The following is a 14425-nucleotide window of genomic DNA, read 5'->3' on the forward strand; positions in this document are numbered from 1 at the left end:
ATAACTTATAGCATATTATTACTGTTTGTGTTTTATTATTTGAGTGACTACAGATCCCTTAATTTCTTGTCCTGCTGTCACAGGATGAAAGGTTAAAGTGGTTGTAAACCTCAGACATGAAATATGAACAAGGCATATCCCTCTATAGTGTGTACGTGTCTCAATATTAAAGAGGAAGTAAACCCTGATAAGTTTACTTCCTCTTTCATTCCCTGCAAAGGTAAAGCATAATGGACTACTATGCATCGTGGGAATAAAGGTAAGGGTAAAGGTAAAGGTAAGGCATAATGGACTACTGTGCATCGCATAGTAGTCCATTATGTGTCACTTACCTGACACAGGAGCCAGCGAAGTCACCGCTGTCCCCTGTAGTCCGGAGCATCCATCTTCCCGGTGGGTCTCGCTGCTCCGAAGCTGTTATTCGGCGAAGCCGCGATGACGTCACTCCCGCGAATGCGCATGGGAGCCGCCACTCGCGGCATATTGCCGTTGACCGCGGCGCGCTCAGTGCGCCGATGTCTACGGCGCATGCACCGTAGACAGCGGTGCCCGTCTTTCGGCAAATATCTCCTAAACCGTGTAGGTTTAGGAGATATTTCTTGGACCTACAGGTAAGCCTTAATCTAGGCTTACCTGTAGGTCAACGTGTGTTGTAAGGGTTTACAACCACTTTAAGAGCATTTCTGTCTGCTGCCTTGTTCTTCTGCTATCAGCTTCAGTCACTTCTGATGAGTTTTCCTTGACACCAAGAGAAAAATGGTGACGGGGAGGGAGCTTCAGCTGATTGACAGCCTCAGGTCTGTTCCTTTGTGCTGGGGGTGTGTCTATTCCCTCCAATCAACTCTCACCACTGATGTAACTTCAGCTCTCTGCCCCCTGCTTTTCAGAGCAGAGAGATTCTATGTAAATTCTGAACTTTAAAAGAATGTACGGGACAGACGGCTTGTAGGAAGATTTGTTTAATCTCTGTGTATCACCTGAGGCCAGTCACTTCATTGGGTATATGTGAGGGTTTGCAACCACAATATGGGAAGATTCCCCCAGTGGGGGTTTTTTCGCAGCAGGGTTAGTAAATTAAAAAGATAAAATTGTTAAAAAGATTTTTTATTGGAAAGTTGTCATCATAACATGGACACAATGCCATTAAAATATGAGCTCTGGTCGGGGGAGATATTGCCATTTAAAAGTACACAGAAAATGCAAACATAAAATTATACATGGCATTATATATTCAATGTCTGTAGTGTAGGATGCCCGACGGGTTTCGACCTGCATAGTCAAGGTCTTCCTCAGGGGAATCGTTTGCTGTTAAAAAATTGTATCTTTAGCATTTCAAATATCAACATATTAAACAAAGATTTTTCATGTGTATATTTTCTCATATACACATGAAAAATCATCTTTGTTTAATATGTTTATATTTGAAATGCTAAAAATAAAAATTTTTAACAGAACATTCCCTGAGGAAGACCTTGATTATGCAGGTTGAAATGCGTCGGGCATCCTACACAACAGACATTGGATATATAATGCTGTGTATAATTTTATGTTTGCATTTTCTGTGTACTTTTAAATGGCAATATCTCCCCTGACCAGAGCTCATATTTTAATGGCAACGTGTCCATGTTATGATGACATCTTTTCAATAAAGAACCTTTTTTAACAATTTATCTTTTTAATCTACTAACCCTGCTGCGAAAAACCCCACTGGGGGAATCTTCCCATATTGCATCTCATTCGGGGCGGCAGCATTAATATCACTCACAACATGTGTCCTTCCCACGATAGGATTTATAACCACTTTAAAGGAAAAATTCAGCCTTTTGCAGCTCACAAAAATAAATGCATCCACATCACAAAAAGCAAAAATTTGCATTTTTTTTTTTATGCATTTGAGTCTGCAATGCATTGCACCCGTGATCAGATGATGGCAGGTGTAACGCTCTGACTCCTGCAGAATATTTCTCCAGCTCAGGTATGGACAGAGGTGCAGATTTTCAGCTACAGAGCTGGAGGAAGTATCAATGGACCACAAGAGGGGTGATGTCATCGCATGACATGTGTGCTCCATTGAAAACTTCTGGCCCAACTTTCTATGAATTATGTGGCTGGGCATTTTACATGGCTGCAGCTGCTGGGAGTGTGGATATAAATGTCTATAACGCGTAAATGTTACTTCCGGGTTGCCGTGCCACTCTTCCCAGGTGGTTGGGGAAGAAACAAGTGCAGTGCAATCTGGAGGACTGATTTAAATGGAGGGCAGGTGAGAAATCAGGGGACATTTAGACCTCCTGATGCCTTATTAAGGAGAACCTGTCAACAAAAAAAAATAGTGATTAAAAAATTAGTTTAGTAAAAAAGCAACAAAATTAAAAAAAGAATAAAAAATGAAAGTTCCAACAAAATTTGGAGCTCCCACCCATATACATGCAGGTAAGAACAAGCATGCATGTTGGGGTGCAGAAACATGATTGAGTCGATTCTTTCCTGTACACATTAAAAAAGGTATGGAAGTGGTAGACAACTTTTACACCAGAATACGACATGCTCTGCAATTCATGGGTGTGCTCAATGGGGGAGTGGGAGAAGGGAAGCGCCACCCCTGAGACGCTAATCACACAGTGTTCTCTATGGTCCTGGCCCATTCAGATGCCCTAGATCACATATGTCAAACACAAGGTCCACAGGCCAAATCTGGCCCACCAAGCCTTGTCATGTGGACCTCTCAACCTGTTTGTCAGCAGGATCATGACCAAACTCCATTCCACCACCTCCAGCTCTCACCCTCCACTCCCACTCCCTGATGTCACTTGTAAGCACAGAAGCACGATCTCATTGAAAGGCAGCGCCACCTACACAGGGAGGTATAACAGAGCCAAATACATGGGTGGTAGAGAGAGTCGCCTACACAGGGAGAGGAAGGAGAGAGTAGAGATGCAAGGAAGCTTTGGGGGTTGGTGTCGCACACTGTACATAATGCACCCCTAAACTCTGCACACAGCGCACTCCTGAACTCTGTACACAGTGCACCGCTAAACTCTGCACTCTTTGCATAGCACACCACTGAAACCTGCACTCTGTGCATAGCACACCACTGAAACCTGCACTCTGTGCATAGCACACCACTGAAACCTGCACTCTGTGCATAGCACACCACTGAAACCTGCACTCTGTGCATAGCACACCACTGAAACCTGCACTCTGTGCATAGCACACCACTGAAACCTGCACTCTGTGCATAGCACACCACTAAACATTGCACTCTGTACACAGAACACTCCTGAAGCCTGCACTCTGTATGTAGCACATCCTGAACCCTGCACTCTGTACGTAGCACACTTCTGAATTTTGCCCTCCATAAACAGTGCACCCCTAAACTCTGCACTCTGTGCATAGAGCAACCTCTAAACCCTGCATTCTGTACACAATGCACTCTTGAACCATGCACTCTGTACACAGGACACCCCTGAACTCTGCACTCTGTAAACAGTACAACCCTCAACCTTACACTCTGTACATAGAGCGCCCCTGAAATCTGCACCCTGTACATGGCTTACTCCTAGACTCTGCACAGTGTACATAATGCACTCCTAAATAAAATAAAAGAGTAGATACAGTACATAGTTTTATAGATACAACTGACCCTTTGAGGGCAACCATACTTCTGACGTGGCCCGCAACGAATCAGATTTTGACACCTGCCCTAGACGGTTGTTGGAGTCCCATCACATATGTCCTTGGTCCGCCTCTTACCTTCACCTATGAAAGAGAAGGCAACCCACTCACATTGCTCTGGATACCCACCCAAACCTGTCTGCTATTCACATCAGTGAAATCTGCATTTCATAATGAATTTAATAATAATAAAGTTTTTTAACGCCTTATTTAGGGACATGACTTACTATTAATCTGGTATGTCCCTTGTACTGCTGCCTTTGCAATTGTTGAAATATTCCTCCTCCCTACATACCTGCCGATTGCCGATGTAATCTTTTGGTGCCGTGGGGGTTAAAAGAGCCTACAGACCTGGGATAGGCAGTATGCCTGCCTATTTCACTCCCTCCTCCATTCATAGATGCTGTACTATAGCTTCTCTAACATAAGAGATCTATGAATAGAGGATGGGCAAATTAATGAAAGGTCTGCTTCTCCAACCCCAGCCAAATCCCAATACCACACCATTAACCAGACTAATGTTTTTTTGTTTTTTTTGGGGGCTGGTTACACCAGGATCATTTGAATTGCCTTCAAAATGCATTGGACCATAGAAAAAAGTATCGCTTGAGCTAATTTTAAAAACACACTGCACCAAACCACATGGTACTGTGGTTAGCGATCTACATTTGAGGCGCCATTAACAATATGTTGGCACCTGCATGCAAATCGCAAAAGCAGCACAATCACCCACGATGTGAGAAGTGTGCACAGAAAGTGCCTTTCCCACATCACGTTCTGGTGTGAATCAACCCTTAAAGAAATAATCACTTAATTGTATAAGGCTAAAGAAAAAAACAATTACAATGAACCCTGTATAACACACAGCACCAGCAGGCACTGTGAACCATCCAATGCGGTCAGACCTCAGTTTGTGTCTGCTCCACAAATTCTAAAACCAACTGCCCCCATTCTGGAGGCAAGATTTCAATAACGTCCTTGTTGACCGGTTGTACTGTAAACTCCAACCTGCCTGGGGCTGGATGGCAAGGATCGGGTACCGCCAGGTCAACAACGCGGTATATGCAAGCGTGCGCCAGTCCAACAAGGTGAGTCTTAGAGTCTGGTGCTCGATGGCAGGTGACGCCGCGGCAGTATATTCTAAAGTGGCGTATATTGTCCATGCTGTGGCTCCAGTGGAGGGTTAAGCTGACAAAGAGTTGATTGGACTGCTCGTCCCTTCGCCATAGAACGTGGGACAGAGAGAGGTCAGTAGGCAGCACAGGACGAGGCGGAGGTAGAGAAACATCGAGAGCCTGCGGAGAAGAAAGAACATTGCGTTTCAAATGGTTCACCACAAAGCAGTAAAAGTTATTTATCATAGTAAAAGTATTTAAAGTGGTGTCCCACAGAAAAAAATAAATAAAAATTCATTAAAATTCCTAAAAAAAAAAAAAACATTTGGAATTTTTTTTTTTTAACTCACCTCTAAATGCCTGTTGCTAGGGGGTCCCTCGTAGTCTGCCTCCTTCAGTGCCTGGGCTGGTGACATCACTTCCCCTCGGTGTAGGAAGGGCTCAGCTCTGCCCCCTCCCTCCCATCAGCCATCGGGGAAAAGTGACAGGTCCCAGATGACTGCGCGGCCAATTGCGGCGTGCGGCGCTGCTCACGCATGCGCAGTGGGTGCCCGGCTGTGAAGCCACAGCCAGATGCCCACAGTTAGAATGCTGGCGCTGAGCGGAGGGGGGGGAACGAGCGGGGCTTCGTTCCCCCATATCGCTGGACCCTGGACAGGTAAGTGTCCGATTATTAAAAGTCAGCAGCTGCAGTATTTGTAGCTGCTGACTTTAAATTTTTTTTTTTTTTTTTTTTGGGGAACTCCTCTTTAAATACCCATTTGAAGAAGAATGCAATATGTATGTATCTATATATATATACACACACACATATACATACACACACACACACACACACACACACACAATGCAGTTTGCAGGCATCCCGGTGAGACGAGAAACACCAGCGAGTATCAGTAGGGTGAGAGGATCCCTTACACTACTTCCAAAAGCGATCTAGCGGCTAATCAGTTACTTGGAAGGCTTTTAATATGGAGTTAGCCCGGGATTCGATCCAGCGGTTAGCGTGGCTGGCCATAGAGCTGAATAGAGACCAAATCCTCTCTGTTCACCTCTATGATCCAAGAGGCCAGAAGCGATGTCATGATATCACTTCCGGTTTAGAGCAAATACAAACACTGCCTTTTTTTGGGGGGGGGGGGGGGGGGGGCTAGCCCATAAGATCAATGCTTTTTGTTTTGTTTTTTGATCTGATTCTTTCAAGGGTAGAGGAAAGATCTGAGATCTTATAGACCCTAGATGTGTCCATAAAGAGGACCTTTCATGCTTTATTGTTATCAAGGGTTGCATGGGATGTTTACAGTTCTTGTGATAGCAATAAAAGGGCTTAAAAAAAAAAATTTTTTTTATAGTGCTTACAGTATAAAAATATATTTTTTTAAATAAAAAAAAGTTTTCAAGCACCCCTGTGTGAGAGCAATAATTATACCTCTAGACCTTCTTTGTAACTCTAAATTGGTAACCTGTAAAAATAATTGAAAGCGTCGCCTATGGAAATTTTTAACTTGCCGACCAGGCCATAGACAAATGATGTCCTGGTCAGCAAGTGGAATACCGGGGTTATGGCTGCAGAAATGCGCCATAGCCCCGGTATTGTTTTCTTTCAGCCGGCGATTCTATACAAGCTAAAAGTGGTCCGAATAACAAATATGCCTCTGGATCACTTTTAGGAGTGGTAGGAGGTGCCATCCCGCGCTGCCGGCGCTTCCAGGGTTTACCTGACCGATCCGTGAAGCCCGGGACCCATCCGGCACCGGCGAATGCTTGCAATAGAGAGGAGTCACCACTCAATTCTAAGGTCTTGGAGGACTGACGCAACATCATGACATTACTTCCGGTTCCTCTGGCATGTAAACAAGACTATTTTTTTTTTTAAGTAAAAGATCAAAAAAATAATTATGTTTTTGTTTTGAAAGGTAGAGGAGCGATTTGACCCCAGATCTCTCCATAAAGAGAACCTGTCATGCTGTATTGCTATCGCAAGGGATGTTTAAATTTCTTGCGATAGCAACAAAAGTGATCAAAATTTTTTTTTTTTTTAAAAGGGACAGTGTGGAAAAAAAAATGGAATAAAATAAATAATAATAATAAAAAAAATGGAAAGCACCCCTGTCCCCCCTGTGCAGTGGTGAATGCATAAGTAGATCACACCCACATATGTAAACAGCTTCAAACCACACATGTGAGGTAAACTTGCCCAAAAAAAAGAGTGAGAACAATAATTCTAGCACTGAACTTCCAATGTAACTCTAAACTGGTAACTTGAAGACATTTTTAAAATGTTGCCTATGGGGATTTTTAAGTAGCATAGTTTGGGGCCATTCCATAAGTGTGCTCAGTTTTAAAGCATTACATGTTGGGTATCTACTCGGCGTAACATCATCCTTCATATTTTTGGTTATATATTATGTTTTGTTTTTAAATTCATTAAATTGCTGCACAAAAACATAAAAAAATTGCAACAATCGCTATTTTATTCTCTAAGGCCTCCTGCTATAAAAAAAAAAAAAAAAAAAAAAGAATATATATATATATATATATATATATATATATACACACACACACAAACACACCGGTGTATATATATATATATATATATATATGTTAGGGGGTTCTAAGTAATTTGCTAGCTATAAAACACAGATTTTTACATATATCAGAGAAGTGTCAGAATTGGCCAAGTAGGCAAGTGGTTAAGTACCTTAGCTTCTCACCATTCTACGATAGTGCACAATTTTAAAGCATGATATGTCAGGTATATATTTACTCAGCGTAACATCATCTTTTATATGTTACAAAAAAATTGGGTTATATATTGTGTTTTTTTAGATTATCATCCACGAAAGTGTATTTTTTTCCCCAAAAATTGCGTTTGAAAAACCGCTGAAATATCATGCGTCAAAAAAAATTGCAATGGCTGCCATTTTATTTTCCAGGGTCTCTGCTAAAAATAAATATATACTGTTTGGGGGTTCTAAGTAATTTTCTAGGAAGAAATACTGATTTTTATTTGTAAGGTGTCGGCCTGGTCTTAACGTGGATAGTTACCCTTATTTCTCCGATGCGACATACAAAGTTTTGCTCCTCTTTATCAGGCGTCAGGTTGGAAAAATGGACAGATAGACTGGTCAGGAAACATCCGCTGAGTTGCACCTCATAATATCTATAAACAAATGGTAACATGTTACAACATAAGCAATCTCCTACATCTCAGCTCTGTTTAAACAACTTTTAGTTTTAGATTTGAAAAGTGTGGATGCCTTAGAAACTGTTGGGTATTTATCACTGATCTAAAGATCAACATACCGAGCACTCAGCTGCTTGTCGGTAGGGCGAAACTCAATGACAAAATGCTGGCAGATCAGTCTGAATCATATACTGTATATGTTTATTGTTCACAGAAGTGTAGGTCCAACATGTTTCAGGGCAGTGCACCCTTCATCAGGTTTGTTTGGAACCTTTGTAAGGCAAGATATACTAATTAAAAACCCTGCTTTAGTAAAAAAGAAAGTACCTAAGTCAGAGGTATTCAGTGAGGGTTCCACAAAGCCCAAAAGGTTCTTCCAGTGGTTTCATAGTTAGTAAGGTTGAATAAAGACACCAGTCCATCCAGTTCAACCTGAGTGAGTGTCTACAATTGTCCCTATCCCTGTACATTGCACACTTACATCGGTCCCTACCCTCAAGGAGCCCACAATCCAAGGTCCCCATTCATATACTAGGGTCAATTTTTGGACAGAAGCCAATTAACCTACCTGCATGTCTTTGGATTGTGGGAGGAAACCGGAGTACCCAGAGGAAACCCACGCAGGCACAGGGAGAACATGCAAACTCCAGGCAGGTGGTGTCGTGGTTGGGATTTGAACCAGCGACCCCTCTTACTGCTAGGTGAGAGTGCTACCCACTACATCACTGTGCCACCCACTCTGCCGGTTGCCAGAGGTTCCAGCAATGTAAGGACGTACTTCTCAGTGACATAAATTAAGGAAGCCTTTCTCAACCATAGTTCCATGGAACCCTGGGGTTCCTCCAGAGATTGCAAGGGGTTTCATGAGCTGTGGTGGATTAAACTCCCACATAATGTTGCCTGCATGGTTCTGCCACCAATACCTCATGGTAGAGCCAACGGCATGGGACCAATGGAGCTCCTCCTCCCTTTTGTTGGTTAGGTAAACACTGGCACCAATGACTGTTTTTTGCCTCTAAAGGAGGGCATTCTTCCCAGTGACCACCAATGTAGGGGACATTCTTCCCAAAGGGACATTTTTCCCAATGACCACCAATGTGAGGAGCATTCTTCTGACTGAACAACAATGTATGGGAAATTCTTCCTACTGACCACCAATGTAAGGGACATTCTCCCACTGACCACCAATGTAAGGATCATTCTTCCCACTGACCACCAATGTAAGGGACATTCTTCTCACTGACCACCAATGTAAGGGTTATTCTTCCGACTGATCACCAATGTAAGGGTCATTCTTCCCACTGACCACCAATGTAAGGGACATTCTTCTCACTGACCACCAATGTAAGGGTCATTCTTCCCACTGACCACCATGTAAGGAACATTCTTCTCACTGACCACCAATGTAAGGGTCATTCTTCCCATTGACCACCAATGTAAGCAACATTCTTCCCACTGACCACCAATGTAAGGAACATTCTTCCCACTGACCACCAATGTAAGGAACATTCTTTCCACTGACCACCAATGTAAGCAACATTCTTTCCACTGACCACCAATGTAAGGGTCATTCTTCCCACTGACCGCCAATGTAAGGGACATTCCTAAAACAGGATATACCTGACCTGTGCATAAAACACTGATCTAAATACATTGTAAAAATTAACATTGTTACAATGTATTTTTTTCAATGAAGACTGCAAATTCCTTTAGGAATCATTTACACACAGTAGCTGCTGTGGGAGCTCCCAAAACACTAAAGGGGACTGTCCGTGACACGGGTAGCTCGGTCTTGCAGATTACACCCGCATATCGGCTGTGGAAAGGAGGAAGACCTGGGCATTGGAGTTTTTTTTGTGCATACCACGTACCAAGGTGTGCAAGTGGTTTTTATATACTAACCTTTTTACCCATCCGGATGCTTTGCCATGCTGAGGGTCTTTAAGAAATGAAGGTGGATCTTGGAGGGATGTCGGGGTGTGCGTTCGATGCTGCACTATTTGATGAGGAAGAGAAAACAAAATGAAAAAGTTCCAGAGTAATAGTGTTAACCTGAAACAGAGACGGTGCACAGAATCACACGCCTTTTAGTCGGACACATTTACATTGACAGGGAGGAAATGTAAGTAAATAATGAAAATTCAAATAATCCTTAAAGTGGGGTGCCCCTAAAAAAAAAAAAATTAAAAGTCAGCAGCTACAAATACTGCAGCTGCTGACTTTTAATAATCGGACACTTACCTGTCCCAGGGTCCAGCGATGCAGGGGGAACAAAGCCCCTCCTTGTTCCCCGCTTTGCTCGCGGCGCTGTCATTCATACAGTGGGCACCCGGCTGTGGCTTCACAGCCGGGCACCCACTGCGCATGCGCGAGCGGCGCGCCGTGATACGCCGCACAGTCACCTGGGACATGTGACAGGTCCCAGATGTCTGTGCGGCACGAGGGGAAGTGATGTCACCAGCCCGAGCAAGGAAGAAGGCAGACTACGAGGAACCCCCTAGCAACAAGTATTTAGAGGTGAGTAAAACATTTTTTTTTTCCAATTGGTTTTTTTTTTGTAAGAATTTTAAACATTTTTTTTATTTTTTGGTGGCAACACCACTTTAAGAGGCAAGGCTGCTCTAATATTCAAGAGAGGGGATCTAGATTGTTACAGAAACACATTGTTGATGGCAAATATGGTACTGGATATTTCATACTTAATTATATATATATATATATATATATATATATATATATATATATATATATATATATATATATATATATATATATATATATATATTAAACTTAATTATATATTTTTTAACCACTTCCAGACTGCAGCACGCCAATATACATTTTAACTTTGAAAATTGTTACGGCAGCAGCTAGCTTCCATAACCCCGGTATCCTCTTATTCAGCCGGCAACCTGGTTTCCGATAATAGTGGTCTCTGCAGCGGATTCGCTGCAAGATCACTTTTATCAGTGGCGGGAGAGGCCCACCCCCCCCCCCCCCCCACCGTGCTCCGATGCCCTTGAGTGCTTTCTCCTCTGTGGCATAGAGACGAGTGAGAGGAAGATGGCCCCCACCCGTCTCCATACCATTGCAGGGCAGAAGCGACGTCAAAATGTCACTTCCGCCCATAGCTCTTAAAAGGGACATTTTTATTTATTTTTATTGCATTTTAGTGTAAATATGAGATCGGAGGTCTTTTTGACCGCCAGATCTCATATTTAAGAGGCCCTGTCATGCTTTTTTCCTAATACAAGGGGTGTTTACATTCCTTGTAATAGGAATAAAAGTGACCAACATTTTTTTATTTTTTATTTAAAGAACAGTGTCAAAATTAAAAATAAAAGGTAAAATAAATAAGGAAAAAAAAAATGTAAACGCGCCCTGTCCCGCCGAGCTCGTGTGCAGAAGCGAAAGCATAAGTGAGTTGCGCCCGCATATGAAAACGGTGTTCAAGCCACACTTGTGAGGTATGGCCGCGATCTTTAGAGCGAGAGCAATAATTCTAACACTAGACCTCCTCTGTAACTCAAAACATGTAACCTGTAGAATTTTTTTAAATGTCACCTATGGAGATTTTTTTATTATTATTGCATCAGGAGAGGTCACCCCCTGCCGCTTTCCAGTGGTTCTTGGGCTTACCTGGCTTCATCAGGAAGCCCAAGAAGAAAGAGGGCTCTATGGCCTAGGAGGCCGGGAGTGACGTCATGCCGCTCTGATCACTTAGCAGAAAGAGCAGCGGCTGCTGAAAATTTTTATATCAAGTTATGGCATCCAGCTGCAGCCATAACCCCCCCCCCCCCCCCCGGTATTACACAGTAAAAATATGACATCTTAGGCGGTACAGACTTTACAAGCATCGCCAACCAACAAATGGCTCACCGGTCAGTTCGGAGACACTCTCCACGCTGCATAATGGGGCGTCTAGGGTGGTAAGCTCCAGTGATACTGCGACATTGGATGACCCCTCCAGCCTGTACACCATGGACAGCAAGATCTTCTCCGGAGCGGGGACGTGTAGAGAGAACAACCTACCAAAAACACAGCATTGTACAAATGAGGGATCTCAAATGATTCCGAGCAAAGCAGATTTACAACAAATAGAGAAAGTTTTGAGGAGCGATTTATAATAGAAGGTAACATATCTAAATATGCTGCTGGGGGGGTCTGTCATATCAGCAAAAGGGGAACAGCCATTGTTCTGTAGCTCTTGTTAGTTGCCTGGGCTTTGCTTCTCTACTCAGTGAGACCATGAACTTGAACAGGAATGGTTGAGCAAGGACCCTAGATATGCATACATGTTCCAGGGTTCAAGTGTCACTAGACCTACAAAACTATCAAATAGCAAGAAAAGAGATATGGGATTTTAAAAGATACAAATTAAAGACAATTAAATCAGATTTTAATCTAAAAAATGAATACAAATAATTTTATTGAAAAAATATAGATAAAAACAGTGAATACAAGTACATCCAAAGTCATGAGTACATACACCTAATGCCTATTACAGACAGTGATGATACTGTATTCACGTATATATGATCATACGTCCAGCAAGCTTCTACAAGCTTACCAAAAAAACACTCCACATCCCGGAAAAAATAAAAATAAAAAATAAAATGTACATTTTTTTCCCTTTCGACAGACTGCGATGCCGCCTACTCCAGGACCCATATTTGAGGTTGGGAGTGTCGCAGCCTGTCGAAAGGGGAAAAAACTATATAAAATATTTAATTTTTTTTATTTATTTTTTTCCGGGATGTGGGTTGGTTTTTTGGTAAAAATAAAAGGGGGGGGGGGGGCAGGGGTGATTAGAGTTGTAGGTTTTTTGGAACCTTCAGTTGATCAATGCGGTCATGTTTGATGAATTTAAGTGAATTTGATATTTGTTATACTAATTTGTATTTTTTTTTATACACCTAAGGTTGAATACACTACATAAATGTTGTCTTGTTTTAAATTTAAATGATCTGGCCCACTTTCCTGATGAAGCCCTTCCGGCGAAACATGTAGAAGCTTGCTGGACGTATGATCATATATACGTGAATACAGTATTATCACTGTCTGTAATAGGCATTAGGTGTATGTACTCATGACTTTGGATATACTTGTATTCGCTGTTTTTATCTATTTTTTCAATAAAATTATTTTTATTCATTTTTTATATTAAAATCTGATTTAATTGTCTTTAATTTGTACCTTTAAAATCCCATATCTCTTTTCTTGCTCTTTCTTAATTTCAAAGGGATGTTGGTACCATTGTTTGCTTAATCTGTTTGGAATTTGGTCCCCAACTATTTCTTCTACAAAACTATCAGTAAATGCTCACTCAGTCACTACGAGATTCGTAGTCATTTTTTTTTTTATTCTACAAAAAAAAATAAAAAATAAAAAATAAAAACAACTGGTAGATCCTGCTGCTCTCTATCTCCACCTTCTTTTCATGTCCCCAATTCAGCTAAATAAAAAAAGGGGGAAATTGGGACTTTGAATGAGGCTAATGGCTGGTTGTGGTTTAAAAGATATGTGAACATGTTTACTAACATATAAATGTAAATAAGTTACAGTGGTGCACGTCATATAAAAGGGTAATGTCATATGAAAATGAAAAATGGTAATTAAAAACCCGCGCTGTGGAAATATAAACAAAAATTTAACATTTTAAATTAAAAAATTAGAAAATATATATCCTAGGGCTGCTGCTGAAATGAAAGGTAAGTACCCCAAAAAAAAAAAAAAATTGTAAAAAAAAAATTAAAAAACAGCGCTGCACCTACTATTATGCAAATATGTGCCAACAATCTTCATACAATAGTATACATATTGAAATATAACCAATCAAAAGTGCTGTGCAGGCAGAATACTACTATGACCAAATAAAGAGCTAAGTGCCAAACTATAACCAATATAAATCGTAATCAAATATACATGTAAAGTCCGTGTATATATATCCTGTGCAATTAAATTGATTGTTTAGATTTCAATATGTATATTATTTTATGTAGATTGTTGGCACATATTTGCATAATAGTAGGTGCAGCGCTGATTTTTTATTTTTTTACATCAATGTCATATGAAAAACCATGCATGAATGGCATGGACGGCATGAATATGCATTAATATATACATATAACAGCACACAATAATACAGACATAGTAATACTGTAAAAATACATGCATAAACACATATAATATTGCCAATAAATGGCAATAAGGGATAAACGTGTAGATTGTGTTAGTAGAAGTGAAAGGTGGTGGTTCCAGATAATTTCTGTTAAAGCATACATCCTGAAAAGTTAAAGTTACATCCTGAAATCCCAACGCATTTCGTGTAAAAACACTTCCTCTGGGCGGATGCTACATAAAAATCAAATATAGTTAAGTCTAATACTAAATGGACACAACAGGAGAGAACAGAATTGTCAGTCCTGGGTACTTCCATACAGCATTC

At 41.3% G+C, this 14425-nt stretch overlaps 1 protein-coding gene across 2 annotated transcripts in view; it reads right to left on the reverse strand.

Annotated features, from left to right (window-relative positions):
• Window positions 1–2333: 2333 nt before the first annotated feature.
• Window positions 2334–14425, reverse strand: part of ENGASE (endo-beta-N-acetylglucosaminidase) — a 60131-nt gene continuing 48039 nt past the window's right edge. The window contains exons 12-16 of one of the 2 annotated variants that reach the window (XR_013263473.1): window positions 11857–12005; window positions 9880–9973; window positions 7839–7953; window positions 3071–4970; window positions 2334–3015 (exon numbers count right to left, since the gene is read on the reverse strand). Coding sequence is in view for 1 of the 2 variants with exons in the window: in XM_077458921.1 (XP_077315047.1) it covers window positions 4575–4970; window positions 7839–7953; window positions 9880–9973; window positions 11857–12005 (754 nt within the window). In the remaining variant the exon portion in view is untranslated. Of the gene's footprint in view, window positions 4971–7838; window positions 7954–9879; window positions 9974–11856; window positions 12006–14425 lie in introns of both variants that reach the window. The other variant, XM_077458921.1, reaches the window with a different exon arrangement.

Source organism: Lithobates pipiens, unplaced genomic scaffold (assembly GCF_037356315.1).
Source record: "Lithobates pipiens isolate NorthernLeopardFrog02 unplaced genomic scaffold, aLitPip1_a1.2 Scaffold_28, whole genome shotgun sequence".
Taxonomy (NCBI): domain Eukaryota; kingdom Metazoa; phylum Chordata; class Amphibia; order Anura; family Ranidae; genus Lithobates; species Lithobates pipiens.